At 41.8% G+C, this 22,070-nt stretch overlaps 3 protein-coding genes across 4 annotated transcripts; 2 read left to right on the forward strand and 1 right to left on the reverse strand.

Annotated features, from left to right (window-relative positions):
• Positions 1–167: 167 nt before the first annotated feature.
• LOC117566853 (staphylococcal nuclease domain-containing protein 1) lies at positions 168–6,260 on the forward strand. The gene is made up of 4 exons (XM_034246446.2): positions 168–482; positions 2,224–3,064; positions 3,478–4,907; positions 5,340–6,260. The coding sequence occupies exons 1-4, from the start codon at positions 378–380 to the stop codon at positions 5,748–5,750; spliced, it is 2,787 nt and encodes a 928-aa protein (XP_034102337.1). The 5' UTR covers positions 168–377; the 3' UTR covers positions 5,751–6,260.
• Positions 6,261–6,447: 187 nt separating this feature from the next.
• LOC117566856 (augmin complex subunit wac) lies at positions 6,448–7,459 on the reverse strand. Its single transcript, XM_034246449.2, has 4 exons — positions 7,244–7,459; positions 7,131–7,175; positions 6,803–7,070; positions 6,448–6,743 (listed from the first exon to the last, which is right to left on the reverse strand). The coding sequence occupies exons 1-4, from the start codon at positions 7,245–7,247 to the stop codon at positions 6,548–6,550; spliced, it is 513 nt and encodes a 170-aa protein (XP_034102340.1). The 5' UTR covers positions 7,248–7,459; the 3' UTR covers positions 6,448–6,547.
• Positions 7,460–8,188: 729 nt separating this feature from the next.
• Positions 8,189–21,943, forward strand: LOC117566998 (disco-interacting protein 2). 2 transcript variants are annotated; one of them, XM_034246672.2, is made up of 16 exons: positions 8,189–8,662; positions 11,728–11,799; positions 11,926–12,363; positions 12,459–12,919; positions 13,617–13,707; positions 13,862–14,414; positions 14,473–14,810; positions 15,985–17,310; positions 18,053–18,213; positions 18,282–18,363; positions 19,366–19,470; positions 19,543–19,912; positions 19,974–20,634; positions 20,704–21,152; positions 21,217–21,365; positions 21,759–21,943. In XM_034246672.2, exons 1-16 carry the CDS (start codon positions 8,560–8,562, stop codon positions 21,860–21,862), a joined length of 5,463 nt encoding a protein of 1,820 aa, XP_034102563.1. In that variant the 5' UTR covers positions 8,189–8,559; the 3' UTR covers positions 21,863–21,943. The 2 variants fall into 2 exon arrangements, with proteins under 2 accessions (XP_034102563.1, XP_034102564.1); XM_034246673.2 differs by having other exon boundaries at positions 18,104–18,213.
• The last annotated feature ends 127 nt before the right edge of the window (positions 21,944–22,070 follow it).

Genomic DNA, 22,070 nt, shown 5'->3' on the forward strand with positions numbered 1-22,070 from the left:
TAGCAGCAATCTATATATAACTCAAATACAATTCTAACTCTTAAGTTTATTAACTATATGTATATATATGCACACTCATCGTTTATTTTGGAAAATCTAGTATTTTGCGGCTTCTTGTTTTTATCGAATCACGATTAGGTCGTCAAGAGTGGTATTTTATGAACATCAACAAGCTGGGCACACGCGCTTGCAGTGAGCAGTGAAAATTCTGAGGTGATTGTATTGTGTGTGGTGTGTTCATACTCAATTAACTTAATTAAGTTAAACAACAAAAAAAAGTGTTAGACGCACTTTAAAACCAACGTGAGGATTTCAACCCGCTTACTACAAAAAACGCCACGTATAACGGCCCGCCGGTAAAAACCGCACCCGAAAAAATGGCAACAGCAGCTAACACGACAGCTGGAGCAGCGAAAGACGGCAATGCGCCCGCAGCTGCGGCACCAGCGCCAGCTAAGACTTTATCCGGCATCGTTAAACAAGTAAGTTTACAACTTTTCGCCGTGTAATTATTATGCCAGTGCTTTCATTAAATCCAAGAACATTTAACTAAGAAATTTGAAATATAAAATATCTGTGTGAGTGTGTGCGTGATTATCATCAGCGTGGCAAATGCGGCAAGTTTCACTCGAGTGCGAAAGAGACGTGCATATAGGCGAGTTGCGTGAGTGTGACACGTCAAACACGCTGATACACTCAGCCGCAGCAGCAGCGACGGCAGCAGAAGCAGCATTATAGCGTAAAAGAAATGAAAGTTATCGAAGGTGCCAACCTGGCAGATTTTCTTAGTTGAGAGAGGTGCCCCAAAAAAATATGTATGAAGCCCTCGATTCATTTGCATAAAATGTATAGATATGTGTGTTGGACGTGCGTTCGTCTTGATTTTATTTCAAAATTCCTGTTGCTCAACGGTTTGTGTCAACGTCATCAGGTCTCTCTGTGGCGCTTGCCGGCGTTTTGAAACATGCGTTTCTATCTGATAAACACGCACACATTTACATGCACATAGATTTGCACACATAGGCACGAGTTCGCTTGCCGTACACTACGTTTAATGCAAAAACTATTCGTTTCTAACCTAGAAAGAGGCATGCACAGGCGCAAAAAATAAAGTACATGAATACGTATTTATGTATGTGCATAAGTATGTAGAGCGCATGCAATTTGAATATGCTGAACAAAGTACTTTACTTTCGTTTTTCACATTTCAAAGTATATTTGCTAAGGTTGGCAGTCCCCCCACCACCTTAAACGTCGAAGTTTGACCCTACATACACATACAACCGCTGATATGTATGCGTGTGTTCATACATTGTACGTGTATCAAATGCACGCCATTGATAACCATTATCAAAAGTTATCAATTGCAATTGAAACGAAACAAAATGACTTCTCACTATGTGATGACGTTGGCACGACGTCTTGGCAACAAACTCACACACAGCTAGAGATTATTTCTTTTTTGGCCCGTCCCAAATGCCGCGTCAGCAGCAGCAAGCAAGCAAGCATTCCATGTTACAGATTTTACGTGGAAAACCTGTTGATTTTGAAAATGCCGCTATGCCGTTGCCATCATCAAGCAACCAACACCTGTTTGTCGCCCCAATCGATGTGTGGAAGCGAGCACGCTATACATATATATAGAATTACCGCCCCCCACAATAAAACTCTTCCTTTGTAATACTGCTGTGCTGGTGGTCACATTTAAAGATTAATATTTAATCCAAATTTATGACTATTGTGATTCATTCCATTTGTACAGTTTTTATGTTCGCCAACAACTTCTTGTTTGTGTCCATTTTAACTTTGTTTACCTTTCTAGATAACATATGGATGTGTTTGTAAATACATACTTAAGTAGATAGCACCAAAAAGTCAATGCACTTTATAATAAACATTTTAGTTGATAGTATTTTAAAAATACACACAGCATCCTTTGGACACGCCCCTGACAGAGCTCGCTAGATATTTTAGATAAATGCACGTTAAATCGATAACAATGAAATTTTGAAAAATACTCAAACTGCGATAATTTTTGGAAAACTATCACACGGTCTCACTTATCTAGAGCAACGCTGTGCAATAGTTTTTAAGTAGCGCCACCTACTGACAATTATTGTCAACAAAAGTGTCAACGGCACGTGGAGTGAACAAAAATTTCTTTTGGCTTTCATTTTAACCTCATTGCTTGCCCGGCGTGGTTCGTGTTTGTGTATTTTGCAGGTTCTCTCCGGCGATACGGTTGTTATACGCGCCACGAAAGGTGCGCCGCCACCGGAGAAACAAATCACCTTCTCGCATGTCCTGGCACCTAAACTCGCCCGCCGTCCTGGCGCCGGCGGTGATGAGACGAAGGATGAGCCTTGGGCATGGGAATCGCGTGAGTTTCTGCGTAAGAAGTTGATTGGCGCTGAGGTGACATTCACCTTTGACAAACCTGCCAACTCCAATCGTGAATACGGTTTCGTTTGGCTGGGCAAGGACAAGGAATCCGGTGAGAACGTGGTCGAGTCCATTGTACGTGAGGGTCTGGTGACTGTGCGCAGGGAAGGACGCCCAACACCCGAGCAGCAAACGCTCATCGAGCTGGAGGATCAGGCACGTGCTGCTGGTCGTGGCAAGTGGGCGCACAACGCTAATGCTGCCGATAAGGTGCGCAACATTAAATGGTCGCATGAGAATCCCGCCCATATTGTGGATGTCTATGGTGGCAAACCCGTCAAGGCTATCATCGAGCATGTGCGCGATGGCTCGACGGTGCGTGCCTTCCTGCTGCCCGACTTCCATTATGTTACGCTGATGATTTCGGGCATTCGCTGTCCCGGCGTCAAGCTCGATGCTGATGGCAAACCCGATCTGACCGTGAAGGTTCCATTTGCTGATGAGGCACGTTACTATGTGGAAACCCGTCTGCTGCAGCGCGATGTTGAGATTCGCTTGGAGTCTGTGAACAATTCCAACTTCATTGGCACCATCCTGTATCCCAAGGGCAACATTGCCGAGTCTCTGCTGCGCGAAGGTTTAGCCAAGTGCGTTGACTGGTCCATGGCGGTCATGAAGACAGGTGAGTTGAAGACTAATTTAGTGAACTAGTAGGGGGAAATCTCTGTCAGCAACTGGCTTGAACAACGCAGCGCCAATTCAGCTCATTGCCTTGTGTTGTGCTACGTTGCTTCAATTGCCGGTTGCCAGATTAAAGTGACGGACTCCAAGAATACAGTGACTGCTTTTTATTGTCATTGCGTTCATTTCACCCCGTCCACATAAACAAAAGTCTTCTATTAAACATTATTTGAATACAATGATTTGTGCCTTTGTTGAGCACTGGTTGAAATACCTGCTATGGTTTATGTCCGAACAAAGAAATAAAGACTGAACTTTGAGTAACTTCGTACAGAATGATCAAATGTTGTGAATTTTATACTGTACATATAAAAAAAAACATTGCTAACGCTTCCTTCTCCTCCATTTTTTCAGGCGCTGATAAGCTGCGTGCAGCTGAACGCATTGCCAAGGAGAAACGTCTGCGCCAATGGCAGGATTACCAGGTGAAGACACCCGCCTTTAACTCCAAGGAGAAGGACTTCACCGGCACCGTTGTTGAGGTCTTCAACGGCGATGCCATCAACGTGCGTCTGGCCAACGGTCAGGTGAAGAAGGTCTTCTTCTCCTCGATTCGTCCACCACGCGATCAACGCGTTGGCACCGAGGGTGAGGAGATTGTCAAGGCGCCGCCACGTGGCAAGAACTACCGTCCTCTCTATGAGATTCCCCATATGTTTGATGCCCGCGAATTTCTGCGCAAGAAACTGATCAACAAGAAGGTTCAGTGCAACCTCGACTACATCTCGCCCCTGCGTGACAATTTCCCCGAGAAGCACTGCTACACTGTGCTCATCGGGGGCCAGAATGTGGCCGAAGCCATGGTTGCCAAGGGTCTGGCGACATGTGTGCGTTATCGTCAGGATGATGATCAGCGTTCGTCGGCCTACGATCAACTGATTGCCGCCGAGCAGCAGGCGATCAAGGGACTGAAGGGCATGCACGCCAAGAAGGACAATGTGACGTTGCGTGTCAACGATCTCACCGTCGATCATTCCCGCATCAAGGTGCAGTATCTGCCATCGTGGCAACGTGCCCTCCGCACCGAAGCCATCGTTGAGTTCGTTGCCAGCGGCTCTCGTCTGCGTCTGTATGTGCCCAAGGATAGCTGTCTGGTCACCTTCCTGTTGGCCGGCATCTCGTGTCCACGCTCCTCTCGTCCTGCCCTGAACGGTGTGCCCGCCCAGGAGGGTGAACCCTTCGGTGATGAGGCGCTGACATTCACCCGCGAGCGTGTGCTGCAGCGTGATGTGTCCGTGCACATCGATACCACCGATAAGGCTGGCTCCTCTATCATTGGTTGGCTGTGGACCGATCAGAATGTCAATCTGTCTGTCGCCCTTGTCGAGGAGGGTCTCGCCGAAGTGCATTTCAGTGCCGAGAAGTCTGAGTACTATCGCCAGCTGAAGAGCGCCGAGGATCGTGCCAAGGCGGCGAAGAAGAACATCTGGGCCAACTATGTGGAACAAGTGCCTGAGGAGAAGGTCGTCATCGAAGAGGAGAAGGACGAGAAGGTGCCCGCGGAGCGCAAGGTCAACTATGAGAATGTCATTGTGACCGAGATCACCGAAACGCTAACCTTCTTTGCCCAATCCGTTGACAACGGTCCCAAGCTCGACACTTTGATGAGCAAACTGCACGCTGACTTCCAGGCCAATCCTCCAATCGCTGGCTCTTACACGCCCAAGCGTGGTGACTTGGTTGCTGCTCAGTTCACTGCTGACAATCAATGGTATCGCGCCAAGGTGGAGCGTGTCCAGGGTCAGAATGCCAGCGTGCTCTACATTGATTACGGCAACAAGGAGGTGAGTTCCAATCTTAATTGCAAATGCCTTCTTCCAATCTCAGCAAGCTCCTTAGATCCGTTTCCGCCTCAAAGTGAAACGCATGAGTCATAAGTTTGCCAGATCAACACTGCTTAATTGTTGTCACGCCAGCTGTCGCCTTGATGTGATCGTATTCCAAACTCTACAGCAACACATGTGGGAACTGATTCTCAGGTGACATTGGATTGCGCCCACAACGTCTTATGCGTTGGCGCCATATTCTTTGGTGCCTTCGTTGAGGCACCGTGACAGTGATTCAGTGTCTGCCACACGGGAATCGGAACGCACGTTGTTGGGGGCATCCAAACACAAGGCCCAGCGCTTGTGACACATTGAGCGACACAACCACACAATCCAATTTACACCTTTGGTTGTATGAATTGAATGCTAATTCTCGCCTTGCTTTTACAGACTCTGCCCGTCAGCCGTTTGGCCGCTTTGCCACCTGCATTCAGCAGCGAGAAGCCGCATGCCACCGAGTATGCACTTGCCTTAATCGTGCTGCCCGCTGACAACGAGGACAAGGAGGAGGCACTGCGTGCATTCTCCGACGATGTGCTCAACCACAAGGTGCAGCTCAATGTGGAACTGAAGGTTGCCAGCGGTCCAAATTTGGCCACTCTCCACGATCCCACATCGAAGACGGACTTTGGCAAGCAATTGGTTGCCGATGGTCTCGTCATTGTCGAGAAGAGACGCGAGCGTCGCCTCAAGGAGCTGGTGGAGCAGTATAGGGCTGCACAGGAGGCTGCATTGGCGGCGCATTTGGCCATCTGGAAGTACGGTGACATTACGCAGGACGATGCGCCCGAATTCCGCTAGGAATTCCAGCCAGGAATTCCACAAAGCGTGCAGTAGGCAGGTGGCGTGTGGAGCGCGCGCTGCTGGCTGAAATGTTTGTCTGCCACATACCCGCCCTTTATATACTACAACAACAACAACATCAAGTTTAACAACAACAACAGCAAGATGAATGATGATGAAATAACAGCAAGAGCAACAACTTAAAGAATATGAAATTACTAATTCTATATAGAACAACAAACACACACATCTATACATCAATAAAAATATATACAAAATATATATATAAATAATATGAAAATATATATATGATGATGCATATAATCATATTGGATACAATTTGAGCTACAGATTAATAATTATATACAAAAAGTTGCATGATGATGATGTAAAGCTGGAGCCTGGAACATTTTTGTATGCTTTAAGCAACTGGCCAATCGTCGCATATTCGATTCAACAGTTTTTTAAAACATTCATTCATAATTCTTTAAACAAATATACAAAACGAAAACAACAAAAAAAGAGAAACTAGCAGCAATTGACCATTTTGTAAACGGTTAACACTTCCAATAAACAAATAGAATCAAAGTAGAGTCAAAGTCGTCGACGTAAAGTTACAATTTTGTTTGCATGCCGAGAGATAATTGCACTATTTCGTAAGCTTAAAAAAACAAACTCAATATTGTATTTTTTTTTTCTTTTACAAAAGATTCGCCAACTTTATGTTATGATAAAAAAAGGTTTTTGAATTTACTGATTACCGATTAAATAAAACAAATATATTAAAATCATTTTTTATACAACAAATGCTACTCTTATTTTGTGTCGGCTTTCTTGCGCCGCGACTCCAACAGCTCCACCTTGTCAATCAAGGCATCGATATTGAAGTCCTCCTCCATCACAAAATTCTTTTGCCTGTCCCGCAGAGATTTCGCTTTGCCCTCGATCGTTATAAGATTACGCTGCAATGATGGTTCCGTCATCAGGCGTTTGCCCACTTTATCCTTGAATCTATGTGAGGAATATTATTATAGATGGGATAAATAGTTGAGTTGTCTGCATTCACTTACTTCTCCAATACTTTGATGTCCTTGTCGGTTTCTTCAATGGAATCCTTTAGTTTCCTTAACTCTGCCGTCTGTTGCGCTGTGATCTGTTTATTCTCAATGGTCTCACGCTTTTTTGTATAGTAATATTCGCGTAAATAGTTAATGTTCAACTCGTGCAGATTTGTCTCCATCTGGATATCCACGCAATTATCCAATAATAACGAAACATCATCGGGCAGATCGCAGAGTTCAAATCCTATCATTTTTAGCTGACTCTCAAAGTGCTCGCCTGGAAAACTTATTGTCTTTACTGTGTAAATATTTACTTATATCTATGCATGCCACTTACCAAGATTCTTTAGTGCATTCACCTCTTCTTGCAGCTTCACGTTGTCTGCAAATAAACAACAGAGAATATTGTTAATTTTAATTGAAAAGAAACAAAATAACTGTGCTTCGCACCCATTTTCAAAAAGCAAAAGCAAGATGTCGATTTCAAGTAGATTTCGTATTTTATATTAAATTCTTATAATAGAGTGATAACTTGACTTCTGATGAAACTAAAATAGTGCCTTCGATTAAATGTATTTTTAAAGAAATTGTTTTGCTTATAACAAAAGAAATATGTATTTCAATCGACAGCTCTCAATTAAAACAATGCCGCAAATTTTGAGCGGGGCTGACAACTTTTTTCAATATATCGATATTTACTAGCGATATATTGTCAGGTCATCGGTAAGACCATTTGTGGTATTTATAATATACCAACGCTTCGTTTCTCCGCCACTTCGCACAAATAGAAACAAATGTTTCTGTTTTTCTCAATTTGCTGTTTTCCAATATTTACTAAGAATGTAAAAGTTTCAGTGCTAAATATGCACTGCCTAGAGAATATGTAAAATATATATACATATGATTTCTGTCATAATAGGAACTGGCCATTAGAAAAGCAGCGAAACAAAAACCTGTTTACAAATGTTGCGCCACTTTTTCTTTAAATACCAAAAAGCCTTGCAAAGTGTGAGCATCTGGTATATTATTCAAAATTATTAGTATATTTAGAAATTTATCTTGTGGTCTTCACTGATCAGGAAATAGAGGTTGCTCATTGCGCAGGTCCGGCCAGCGACGCATGATAGAAAGTATGAGAACGTGACGTCACATACTAAATGTTGCTAATCGCAGAATTAACATAAAAGATGTAACGTAATGGCAGCACGCGATATGTAATTTCTGCATTTAAATTTGAGAGAACAAATTGACTTTAAAATAAATTAATGTGCAATTGGAATTCGGCAAGCACACACACAGCAAGTGTGACGTCATGCGCAGTGAGAACGAAAGTTGCACACTTCTTTGCATACCTGGATTGCTCTCAATAGTTGCTGCTACTTTTTCTTTGTTTACTTATATATACGCGTTTGTCGGTGCGGTTATTGTTGGGGCCCCATTTGGAGCCAGGCGTTTGTGTAAATTTGTGCAAACATAATGCAAAAATTAAAGTTATTAGTGAATAAATAATTGCACTAGTCAGTGCGATAAATAAAGTTGAAGCCACTGGCTCCGTTAAATGTCTTGCATTGAAAATCGATCGATTTTTGTCGACAACGAAGTTGCAAACTAGCGGGCGTGTGTGTGTGTGCGGTGTGAGCTTCTCTGCGCGAGTGTGTGTGTGTGTGTGTATATGTAGTGTAAAATACATCTGTGTATGTACATGCTTATGTACTAATAGAAAACTCCAAGCAAAGAAAAACAACAACAACCACACACAGCAAAAAATGTCTGCGACGACTGCAAATTTTTTGGGGATGGAGCATCTCTCATCGCTGCCCGCTGATATACGTGAAAAACTGGCCGAATTGGATTTGGAGCTATCCGAAGGTACACAGAGAGAATTTTATGCATGAAATGAGATGTGTTTGCTACCCCAAATAGGCTTTAATTAATAGACGAGCGAATGCTCGCTCTATATATGCTACTGCTGCCCCTCCTCCTGCTGTCCGTCCGTCCGTCTTCTATGCCATTATTACTATATTGTTGTGCAATTAGAACATGCTGCCAACGCCATAAATACAACGCCAACGCTGCTGCTGCCGCCGGCCAACGGGTCACAGCTGCATTCCCACTTCGAACTTCACACACAACAACACACAAAACGAAGAACTGCGAGAGCACAGACAGTCTGTCATGGGGGGAGGGTGGTAGGGGTTCTTTTTTGTCACTGCGCCTACCCCCTACCCCTTTAACTGCTATTGATATGAAGCGTCTGTGTGCGGTTTTGTCGGTTAACCCAGCCAGCATTTTATGAGATTTCTGATCGAATTTGAGTCATTTTCGACTCTCCTAGAAGATTAAAATAAGCATAAATGCGCTCGTTTTCTGATCGAAAAAGATACTCTGTTCGGGAGAAAATGGAACCCTAGCCGCGACACTTCCAGAAGAGTCGTATTCGACTCCTCAGGAAGAGTCGTTTTCGACTCATTTTCCTCGCAAGACGCGAGTCTTTTTCGAGTCATATTTTAATCGAAATTCACTCGTTTGCAAGTCATATTTCGAGCAATAAACGAATCATTTTCGAGTCATGTAAGAATCAAAAATACGTGAAATATTCAATAATATTTTGTTCTTGTATTTTTTACAATATTATATTTATATATACAATATAGAATGTAGTAGTAACAATAATTCAAATTTAACAAATAATATCAATAGCAACTAAACTAATTCACACGCTTTCTTTTATTAACAAGGTCTTTGGCATGAACGAAAAATTTTTGAAAAACCATGTTCATGTCCTTATCCGTACAATTGTATTTTAGGTGGCAAATATCTAGGAGGAGAAAAGTATTAATTTCGTTCACCAATAATAGAAATATTTTCTTACTTGTAATTATTGTTATAAGGTAGCACTTTTCAGCGCTTGGCTTTGTGCTGGTGCCTTTCCAACCATAATATTTTTTTCTAATATTTTTGGCCGACATATTCTTCTCACTTTACCTAATCTCACTGAGCTCACAAAGTTACTAAAACTGAGTTTAGAAATGCAGAACATTGCAGCAACCCCTTCAAATTTGGTGAAAAGTGCCGTTTGAAAAATATCAACAAGATAAGGCAGAGAACAGAAAACCAAAGGAGAGCGCGCGACTAAGCTCCAAGTTCTCTCACCGAATGTTAATGCAAAGCAACAAATAATCTCATTTCAATCATCTGGATGACCAATTTTCGACTGCTTTACAATTTTGTTTTTGCTATTTTATAAATCGTATATGAACATCATTAACATCATTTTCGAGTCATTTTCGAGTCATTTTCGATTCATTTTCTAGTCGCTCATAAAAGGAATCTTTTTTTAATCATTTCAACGACTCGAAGAAGACTCGTCAAGGTGATTAATTCAAAAACGATCTTCCAATTGCTGGCTGGGAAACGACATGTGTCTGCCCTGCATGCATACATTCATACGTGTGTGTATGTACTACATACATATATAAGTTTACATTTATGTATGTTGATTACAGGCTGCACATGGAGAGTTCACCAACACACGCGCATATATGTATGCATATGAGACACAATGTGGCCGACTACTTTATAACAAACATTGTTGTATGAAGGGGAGAGCAGCACTCTCCAAATACACTTTATAGTGGCGCAGATTAACCTAATAGTGTGTACACACTTATTTGCTTATCAAAATCAATTTATATTTGTCGCAACAAAGAATGACAGAGAAAGAGCGTCCGAGATTACGAATTTGTTTGCTGTTTTTTTTTCTTCTTTTTTTTTACATACCTAAATCACGTAGCAGCAGCATATATTTTAGGCTTGGCCAATGCCTATTTAGGCTATGCGACAGCTCATAGATAACGGGGACCTTATGCATATATAATAGACAACGATTGTGTGCTAGACACTATTTACCTAATAAAAGTAGGAAATATTATGTACTTCTTGCAACATTAATCCAACATTATAACCGGTTCGGTGATTAAATGTTGCGGTTAATGCTTATTGCTTACTTATAAGTAATTTTTGTATATTATAAAACTCATGCATTTCTCACATTACTAATCCAATTGTTTATAAGAGGGAAAAAAGAGACTATTTATAGTTGCAAGTGTAATTCACACTAGGCATTAAATTATAAAATACATATATTAAAACTTACGTGATAATAACAATGTTAATGGATTTAAAGTATACATTTTAAATTATAATCACTAACGTTTGAGAAACAAACTTAAAAGCAAAAAAAGTAAGAATTTGGTTTGGATAGAAAAATAATTAAAATAATAATTTTTAATGATTTACAATCTAAAAAACGAAGATTTAGGGTTTACTTTATTATTTCTTAACATATTTCTTCATAAGATATAGCGACGATTCCCATAAAGAATATTTTTGAAGTATTTACTCAAAGTTAGCCATTAAAGAACACCTTTAAAAGCATTATCTTCGAATTCATGGATATTTAGTTTAATTAATTGATGTCGTTTCTTTTTATTAAAAGAAAAAAAAAACTATATTCAGTCCTTGCATTGCATATCTTGAAATGCTTATAAGTCTGAATGTTCTGCGACTTACTATAATAACCGTTTCCGCACTTGGGCGTTGCGGTTATCGCCAATCGATTAAAAATACTATGCATTAAAGTTACAATTGCATAAGTACTATGTGTTTAACTATTAATGTTGCCATGCATTGTGACACATATAGTATATGTTTATCTATAAGTAGTTGTAAATGATTTTCACACATCTCGAATGCATTGTTTATGAGCCAGCATGATCAGCGTTTAATTATAGCAACCGTTTCCGCATTGAACCGTTTCGACATTTAACCGTTGCGGTCAACGCCTATCGGTTAACGAGATGTTCGTTTCGATTGCGGTTTCATATTTCCAGTTGCTCTCAAATAACATGTTTTCTTATGGAATTCTTTTTCAGGCGACATTACACAAAAAGGATACGAAAAGAAACGAGCGAAATTATTGCAACCCTTTTTGAAGAAACACGAATGTAAGTAGCCCAAAAATAAATTGTATTCGTATGGCTTTGATTTTTTTGGTCAGGTGCAAAAATGTTGACGGAAATAACTTCTCTTTCCATTTGTTTTTTGTTGTTGTTATTTTGTTCTTTGCATAGTAAACGATGTGGAGAAGGCAAAGAATTTGCCGCCACCGCCATACTATAATATAAAAGATAGCAACAATAGCAGCAACAACAGCAATGTGAACAACGATGGCGTCATCGTCTCCAGTGAGGGATATAGCTATGTGACCGAAGTACCTTCACTGCCCTCATCCCAGCAAAGGCATTCCAAAAAGTCCGACTTCCAGCAGTCATCCAACTCGTCATCGACACCACAAGGTGGCGGTGGTGGAGGCGGTGGAGTTGGTGCGCCTGGCTATGAGAATATGCGACCTCAGGGCGGTGCTGTGGGCGATCCAGGGTATCAGAATACACGCGAACCGAGCGCCGCCTTCCAGAACCATGCACCACATCCATCCTCCAACAGCAGTCAACATCGACAACGGCGCACACAACGCAAGGTGACGCACAACGAGAAGCGATATCATTCCGGTAAGCTAGTGACTATTTTAAGCACAAATTTATGCAAATCCCAGAAGTGAGTTGACTCATCCCATCTTCACTCTTTCCTATCTCACAATTCACAGAGGTACGCACAGAGGCGGTGCAACAGGCATTGGCGGCATTGAAGAGTCGCCCCAAGCCCAGTTTGCCGATGCCATCGAAACGCAGTTCGGTGCTCAATCGCAGCCCTGGCTGCAACGATGAATTGGACTCATCAACCGATGACGAATCCATACCGGAGGAACTCATTTCACCCGACAAGGAATACAATTATCCGCGCGATCACATAAGCAATAGCATGCTGCCACCCGAACCTATTATTAAGCCACCAATACGTGAATCATCGATGGCACAACAACAGCACCACCAGCAGCAGCAGTCACATCAACAACAGCAGCAGCACCAACATCAACAACAGCAGCAGCAGCAACAACAGCATTTACGGCAACAACACGATGTGAAACAATCTCAAGCACCAATTCAAAAATATCCATCGTCGGGCAGCGCAGCCGAACGACGACCACCACAGAATTTGCCGCCACTGGTGAGTTCAAGACTTCAAGACTGGACAACAAAACAGTATCTAGAAGTATTACGAGCATTATCAACGTCGTCGCTGCTTTTTCCGACTTTATTGTGCTGTGAAGCGACACAAGTATTGACTGCTTAAAAGTTGATTGTGCAATCAAGTGATTCGTGCATATTCATTAGACTATAATTAAACAAAAACTGTGGCTTCTTATTGTGCCCTAACTGCGGGCTCGTTTGTATGTTATATAGTCTTTAAATTTCCCTCAATTGTATCTGTGACTCAACCTATAAACCACTTTGTCAGCTACTTAGATTACTTGTCGTGCAAAATAAGTTAATCGATGTCTTCACTTCAAGTGTATTTAACATTCTTTGTTTTCCACTTATTATCCATGATATAGTCTTTAAATTTCCCTCAATTGAATCTGTGACTCAATCTATAAACTATTTTGTCAGCTACTTAAATTACTTCTCGTTCATTAGCTATGCCAAATTACTTCATCGAAGTCTTCACTTTAAGCGTATTTAACATTCGGTGTATCGCAGTTTCGTTTTCTTTGTTTTCCACTTATTATCCATGATATCATGCGTTAAATCATCACAGTCAACTGTCAATAGTCGTAACTAATTATAGACAAAGGGCTTGCCATTCAAATTTGTGTTTTCGTTTTCTTCTATATATATTTATTTTTATTATTTTTTTTTTTTAGCCCACATCGGATACGTCGAGCACGGAATCGCCGCCAATTGCATATAAGCGAGATAATGAATTCTCTGATAAGGCCTATAAGCAAAAGCACTGTGAGTAAACATCGAGCGTCGGCTAATTGGTTGACAACTTTTTGATACTTTCTCAAAAATGATTATTATGTTATTAATTGACACCAATTATTCATTATGCGTCACTCTCTCTCACAATTCTGAACTTGTTGCTCTCTCTCTCTCTGTTTTGTAGACAACGCTCCAGACATTACGCAGTTCAACAATGCGCATCGCATTGCAGACCGTGTCACACGTTATGTGAATGTCTCACAAACCGATCTCAATGAGACGGACGCGAATGGCAAGTGGAAAGTCTCGGCTAAAATCCAACAATTGTTGAACACACTCAAACGACCCAAGCGTCGTCCATTGCCCGAATTTTACGAAGATAACGATATTGAGCTGGAGATTGCGGCCAATCCCAAGGATCCGAATGCACCCAAACCGGAGGGCAGCACCATGACACCCGTCCAGGGCGAACAACTCTCGATACCAGCGGGTTTACCGCGCACCTTGGAGTGCGCTCTGCAGCGATATGGCACAAATTCATTTAAGAGCTCGATGGCAACGGTATTGGATCCTAATGGTAAAATCACCACAACATTAACCTATGGCAAGCTGCTGTCGCGCGCACAAAAAATCGCCTACGCACTGTCCACGAAGATCTTTAGCAAGGGACCCGAACAGGTCACCCTCAAGCCCGGTGATCGTGTCGCCTTGGTCTATCCCAACAACGATCCCTTGAGGTAGGTTTTGAGTTTGCTCCACTTGAATTCTGTCTAATCAAAGTGTATTTTTTCACAGTTTTATTACTGCCTGGTATGGTTGCATGTTTCGTGGCTTGGTTCCGCTGCCCATTGAATTGCCGCTGTCCAGTTCGGATACACCGCCTCAGCAAGTTGGTTTCCTGCTGAGCTCATGCGGCATCACCGTTGCCCTCACCTCGGAGGCTTGTCTCAAGGGTCTGCCCAAATCGGCCACGGGTGAAATAGCCAAACTGAAGGGCTGGCCGCGTCTCCAGTGGTTCGTCACGGAGCACTTGCCGAAGCCACCCAAAGACTTTAATGTGGGCAACTTGCGCATCGAGGAAACAGCTGCAGCGTACATTGAGTATACTACCGATAAGGAGGGTAGTGTAATGGGTGAGTTACACAACCTGAGGAGGAGATAATGTGTAGAAAGAGGTGTTTGTCGGAGCATATAATCTATTCAATAGATTGATCGAGAATGTGTATAGAAATGCCTAGTCAAGAGAGTGAAATGTTGTAAGATAAGCCACAATATAAACAAATGATTGAGTTATTTATTGAAGTGTATGTCAATAAATTGAGTAATGATATTACTATTATAGAAGTGTCATGAAAAGTACACGCACACTTAATAAGGAAGGGGAACTGCAATAATATATAAATATATAAATAAAATGTTTGTGAACTTAGAAAGTAAAATTGAACAGTTGAAAGTAAAGAAATATGTACGAAAGTGTAGGAAAGTAAGATCAATATAAAAGTTATATATAATGTACATAAGTAAATAGAATATTATATTATATTTATTCAATAATGAGTGAAAATTTATGAGCTACAACAAATCAGAAAATATAAGTGAACTTAAAAGCTCAAATTGAATAGTTAAGAATGTAAAAACATGTTCGAAACCTTAGGAAAATAGATTAATTTGAGAGATTTTATAAATACATGACATATTATAGTAATTTAATAATGAGGGACATAAATGATTAGGCACAAAGAACGAAGAAAATGCATGTGAAACTAGAGGCTGAAATTTAACTATTGAGAATGCAGAAATTATAGAAAATGAAATATGACTTATAGGTATAATATAAAAACCAAACAAAAAATGCTAATAAGAAACATATGATGAAATGACAAGGGAATTAAAATGAGATACGAACAAATAAGAAAATAGAATTGATGATATAAAATACAGAAATTTGATTGGATTATAAATCAATATGAAAGATGGACATAACTTAAGTGAAAAGAAAACTTTTGTAACTATTTAATAACTAGATGAATATGATGAGACGCTTACAAATGATAATACGTTTGCTTAAGAGTGATGTTGAAAATAATAATAATTTATATATTTGATGTAAGAGATTTGGAGTTCTGTTAAACTAGAAGAAGGGGGATAGGAGATACTATATTTTAATAATAGGTTACCCCTGAAATAAGTTTAATCTTCAAAGCTCTATTATATTAATCTTTTTGCTAAACATTCTAAGCTTTCTCCACAATACTTTTCAATCTTTAATCTCCTCAAATATTAATCCTTTTACTTTCTCCCTTTCAGGCATCACTGTGACTCGCGCTGCCATGATCAATCACTGTCGCGCCCTGACCATGGCCTGTCACTACACGGAGGGCGAGACCATTGTCTGTGTGCTGGACTTTAAGCGGGAGGTGGGACTGTGGCATGCGGTGCTCACATCCATATTGAATGGCATGCACGTCGTCTTCATTCCCTATGCACTGATGAAGCTGCGTCCGTCGTCGTGGATGCAACTCATCACCAAGCATCGCGCCTCGTGTTGTTTGGTGAAGAGTCGCGATTTGCATTGGGGACTGTTGGCCACCAAGGATCACAAGGATATCTCGTTGTCGTCGCTGCGCATGCTGCTCGTTGCGGACGGCGCCAATCCTTGGTCATTGTCGTCGTGCGATCAATTCTTGAACGTATTCCAAGCCAAGGGATTGCGCTCCGATGCCATTTGTCCCTGTGCCAGCAGCTCCGAGGTGTTCACCGTATCACTGCGTCGACCAGGTCGCTCCTCATCGACGGGATTCAGTCAATCGGCCACGGGACGAGGCGTGCTCTCCATGGCCGCGTTGTCACATGGCGTAGTGCGTGTCGATAGCGAAGATTCCTTGACTTCGCTGACGCTGCAGGACTGTGGTCAGGTGATGCCGGCGGCACAAATGGTCGTGGTGCGTTCCGAGGGTGCTCCGGTGCTCTGCAAGACGGATCAGGTGGGCGAGATTTGTGTGACGAGCGGCTCGACGGGTGCCAGCTACTTTGGTCTCGATGGCATGACGAACTCGACGTTCAAAGTGCAACCGCTGCTCGAGGATCCCGAGCAGCCCAAAGAGGGTGGCGGCACCATTTGCACGCCACCCAAACCGATTAGCGAAGAGTTCTATGTGCGCTCCGGTCTCTTGGGCTTCCTCGGACCCGGCGGCCTCGTGTTCGTTTGCGGCTCACGCGATGGCCTGATGACGGTGACGGGACGCAAGCACAATGCGGATGACATCATTGCCACGGTGCTGGCGGTGGAACCGATGCGATTCATCTATCGCGGTCGCATTGCGGTGTTCAGCATCAAAGTGCTGCGCGATGAGCGTGTCTGTGTGATTGCCGAACAGCGACCGGATTGCTCCGAGGAGGAGAGTTTCCAGTGGATGTCGCGTGTGCTGCAAGCTGTGGACTCGATACATCAGGTGGGCATCTATTGTTTGGCCTTGGTGCCGCCTAATCATCTGCCCAAGACGCCGCTGGGTGGCATTCATTTGTGCGAGGCGAGACGTCGCTTCTTGGAGGGTTCATTGCATCCGGCGAATGTTTTAATGTGTCCGCACACTTGTGTCACCAATTTACCGAAGCCACGCGAGATGCATCAAGGTGAGTGTTGGTGGAGGGGGAAGAGTGGCAGGGGAAGAGGGGTAGGGGTAGTGTAGCACCCACAATTATTGTGATTCGTATTGTTATTAATAATTGGCTTTTGTGTCTCTTGGTGTCTCTCTATGCTTTCTTTATCTGATGACAAATACAAATATTGTTTTCCTTCTTTTTTTAATCACCACCAAAAAAAAAAAAAAAAAAACAACAAATAACTTCTACTACTACAACAAACTACTACATCAACAAAACAACCAATCAAAAAAAAAAAAATATATGAACTATAATTAATTAATGAATAATGTTAAATGCTGCGCGTTGCTTTCTCCCCACTACAACAACAACAACAACGCACCAACACTACACAATGAAACAACATGAACAACAACAACAACTGCAATAACAACACTGTATTATAACAACAAACAAAACCAAAAACAAACTAATAATAATGTCAACAACTCGAACTAATTGCATTGCTTTCAAATATCAAACAACAACTACAACAAAACAATCCACATTAAACTTTAACAACCGCAACAAACTTTCTGCTCATAATTGTTTGCAATTAACTGCATATCATCATTGCATTATATCACATCATAATCATATAACCATAATCGTAATCAAATCCAATATCAAAATATATCCTTGTACAAAACAACTAAATACTAACCCACAAAAAAAAAAAAAAACAAACCCAACCAAAAAAATATCCAAAAAACAAAAAAATACCATAAAAAAGGTGTGCAAACAACTGCAAAATTAAGCTCATCATCTGGCTGTGGTATTACAGACACGGGTGTGGGCCCCGCCTCCGTCATGGTTGGCAATTTAGTGCAGGGCAACCGCTTGGCTGTTGCACATGGACGCGATGTCGGCATGGCCGAGGATGGAGAGCGTAAGGTAAGTGACGTGAATCTTAATCAATCTTTGCTGTACCTGTATTAATCCTTACTCTCTACTTTCTGCAGCCTCAATTGATAACGGGCGTGTTGCGTTGGCGCGCCAATACTTCGCCCGATCACATCATCTTCACGCTGCTCAACTCAAAGGGTAAGTTGCTAGCGGGGATTACAGCTGCAAGTTATACGCATCTGCCACGAAAGGAGTATCCTGCAGAAGGATCTATTTACACTCGATACCTATAGGGTAGAAGGGTATTATAACATTATGCCTACAGGATATGTATGTAACAGACAGAAGGATATATCTCCGTTTTCATAAAGTATATATATTCTTGATCAGCCGAGACGATATAGCCATGTTCGTCTGTCTGTCCGTTCGTCTGTATGAACATCTAGATCTCAGAGACCATACGATATAGATAGATTGAATTATACCAAACATAGCCATTGGCTTAAAACCCCAAAATAGAAGTAAGGATCTCTAGTTTTAATACATTTTGAAATTAAATGATTGATTCAGAGTTCAAATTGCTTTAAAAACCCAAAATAGGAGTTATGATATCCTTTTTAAATAAAAATGTTAATTGAATAGTTAGTTCACGATTCAAGATAGATTCTAACGCTTGAAAACAAATTTTTTGTACTACAAATTATCATCGCAACAGTCGTGTGTTTATAGAACTATTTTATTATAGTAACTGGAGATCAAATGATAGAATAAGTTAGTGGATAAGATAGGCGACAACTAAATACCATATGTACACAGATTTAAAGATGTTTTCATATGTCTTTTGGTTCACCTGCTCTTAAATATTATTCTCGAGATATTAGTAATTTTTAAAGTTAGCTAACAAGTTTTATGTCTACAATCTTTTGTCTTACAGCCCTATAAGTAAATTTAGGAATTTGGTCACGTTTCTTAGAACGATGATTAATTTAATTTCCAGGAAGTTAATAAGGCTAAAGATTCATAAATAAATATACAATTTGTATATGTTACCTAAGACTTGAATTGGTATTCGAAATATTAACAAACTATGCAATTTGTTTATATTTTATATCAGCTTACCTTAAACATGTTTGCAATATGTGGGTCGCAATTGAATTACACTTTGTTACTTGTCATTTAATACTTCTTTTCTGTTGCCAGGCGCCATTGCCAAGACGCTGACCTGCTCGGAGCTGCACAAACGCGCTGAGAAGATCGCTGCACTGCTGCAGGAACGTGGCAAAATCGAGCCAGGCGATCATGTTGGTAAGTCGAAAGTCCCAGCACATTCAATTTATACTATTCCACTTACTAAACATTGTTCTCTTTCGCATTTAGCACTAATCTTTCCACCTGGCTTGGATTTGCTGTGCGCCTTCTATGGCTGTTTGTATCTGGGCGCAATTCCCATTACCATTCGGCCTCCGCATCCGCAGAATTTAATCACGACATTGCCCACGGTGCGTATGATTGTGGATGTGTCCAAGAGCGGCATTGTGCTCTCCATACAGCCGATTATCAAGCTACTCAAGTCGAGGGAGGCAGCCTCATCCATTGATCCAAAGACGTGGCCACCCATCCTCGATATCGATGACAATCCAAAGCGTAAGCTGGCCGGCATAGCCACCGTCTCATTGGATTCCAGCGCCTATTTGGACTTTAGTGTGTCAACCTGTGGCCGCTTAAGTGGTGTCAACATAACGCATCGGTGCGTCAGCTAATCTTAATCCATAAATTATCTTTTAGCTAATTCAGTTTTATTTCTATAGATCTCTGTCTAGTCTGTGTGCCAGTTTAAAACTGGCCTGTGAATTGTATCCATCGCGTCATGTGGCCCTCTGTCTGGATCCGTATTGTGGCCTTGGCTTTGTCATGTGGACACTGATTGGTGTCTACAGTGGTCATCATTCCATACTGATTGCTCCCTACGAAGTCGAAGCCAATCCCAGTCTCTGGCTATCGACATTGTCGCAGCATCGTGTGCGTGACACTTTCTGTTCGTATGGCGTCATCGAGCTGTGCACCAAAGCGCTGAGTAACTCGGTGCCGTCGCTCAAGCAACGCAACGTGGATCTGCGATGTGTGCGCACCTGTGTTGTGGTTGGCGAGGAACGTCCGAGGGTTACGCTGACGCAACAGTTTTGCAAACTATTCCAGGGATTGGGACTCAATACGCGCTGTGTGTCCACCTCTTTCGGTTGTCGCGTCAATCCGGCCATCTGCGTGCAAGGCGCCAGCTCAGCTGAGAGCGCTCAGGTCTATGTCGATCTGCGTGCGTTGCGCAACAATCGCGTGGCGCTCGTCGAGCGTGGTGCACCCAATTCGTTGTGTTTGATTGAGTCGGGTAAACTGCTGCCGGGTGTGAAAGTCATCATTGCCAACCCTGAGACCAAGGGACATTGCGGCGATTCGCATTTAGGTGAAATTTGGGTGAGTTGTCAACTCAATTAACAACTTTGATCTCTCAACTAATTGTTGTACCCATTTCCCATTTCCTAGGTGCAAGCTCCTCACAATGCCAATGGCTACTTTACCATCTATGGCGATGAGACGGACTACAATGATCATTTCAATGCCAAATTGGTCACGGGTGCCACCTCAGAGATGTATGCACGAACCGGTTACTTGGGTTTCTTGCGGCGCACCGAATGCTCGCAGGCCGCATCCATATTAGATGAGACCACACCAAGTGTGGCTAGTCGCGACAGTGATACAGAGTCCCTAAATTCCATGAGCCAATTGCAATTGAACTTCTCGAATGCTTCGCTTGGTGGCAACTCCGAGCACAGTCTGGTTGGTGGCGCCATCAATGCCAATGATCAGGAACTGCACGATGCTGTGTATGTGGTGGGTGCCCTCGATGAGGTGATCTCGTTGCGTGGCATGAACTATCATCCCATAGATATTGAGAATTCGGTGCTGCGTTGTCATAAGAAAATCGCCGAGTGGTGAGTGAAGAGTAAATAGAGTTTGGTAATATTTATTGTTAATACTTTATTCTCTCCCATGCAGCGCCGTCTTCACTTGGACTAATCTGCTGGTTGTGGTCGTGGAGTTGGATGGTAACGAGTCGGAAGCATTGGATTTGGTGCCGCTTGTCACAAACACTGTGCTGGAAGAGCATCAGCTCATTGTGGGTGTCGTTGTAGTCGTTGATCCCGGTAAGTAAGGAGTATAAATATTAAAGAAACGATGCAAATGCATTTAAATTACTTAATCATTAAGAAAATGATTTACAAAGCATGAATCAAAATGTAAAATTTGAGAATCAGAAATATCGCTTAGAACCCAAAATGGTTCGTGCATTCGCTACGCTGAAGTCAAAGGAAGAATGCTGTGCAGCCGCTCAAAAGCTCGTTGCTATGAGCGCCGCATGACATGCACGTGAACTGCAAAATATGAATTTGTGTGAATGCGTAATTTTGCAAATTTGAATAAACAAATAATAAATATGCCTCTGTATAAACTATTTCAAGAATATGAATTTTGATAAACAAATAATAAATATACCACTGTATACACTATTTCTAACAATTACCCCATTTGTATTTCAGGTGTTGTGCCCATCAACAGTCGCGGGGAAAAGCAACGCATGCATTTAAGAGACGGCTTTCTGGCCGATCAATTGGATCCCATTTACGTAGCATACAATATGTAAATAGTATTATAGCGCTAATCGCTGCGCATTCCAAAAAAAAAAAAAAAACAAAACACAAAACAAAACATACATACAAACAAATACGTATGCGCGAATCGAAAAAACGAAGCAACAAAACAATTATTTATTCATTCATCATACAAACAATTGAAACAAAGAGCAAAGAATTTCCTTGTAATCACACAATTTAGAGAAAAAAACATTTAGA

This window comes from Drosophila albomicans, chromosome 3, assembly GCF_009650485.2.
Source record: "Drosophila albomicans strain 15112-1751.03 chromosome 3, ASM965048v2, whole genome shotgun sequence".
In the NCBI taxonomy this organism is placed as follows: domain Eukaryota; kingdom Metazoa; phylum Arthropoda; class Insecta; order Diptera; family Drosophilidae; genus Drosophila; species Drosophila albomicans.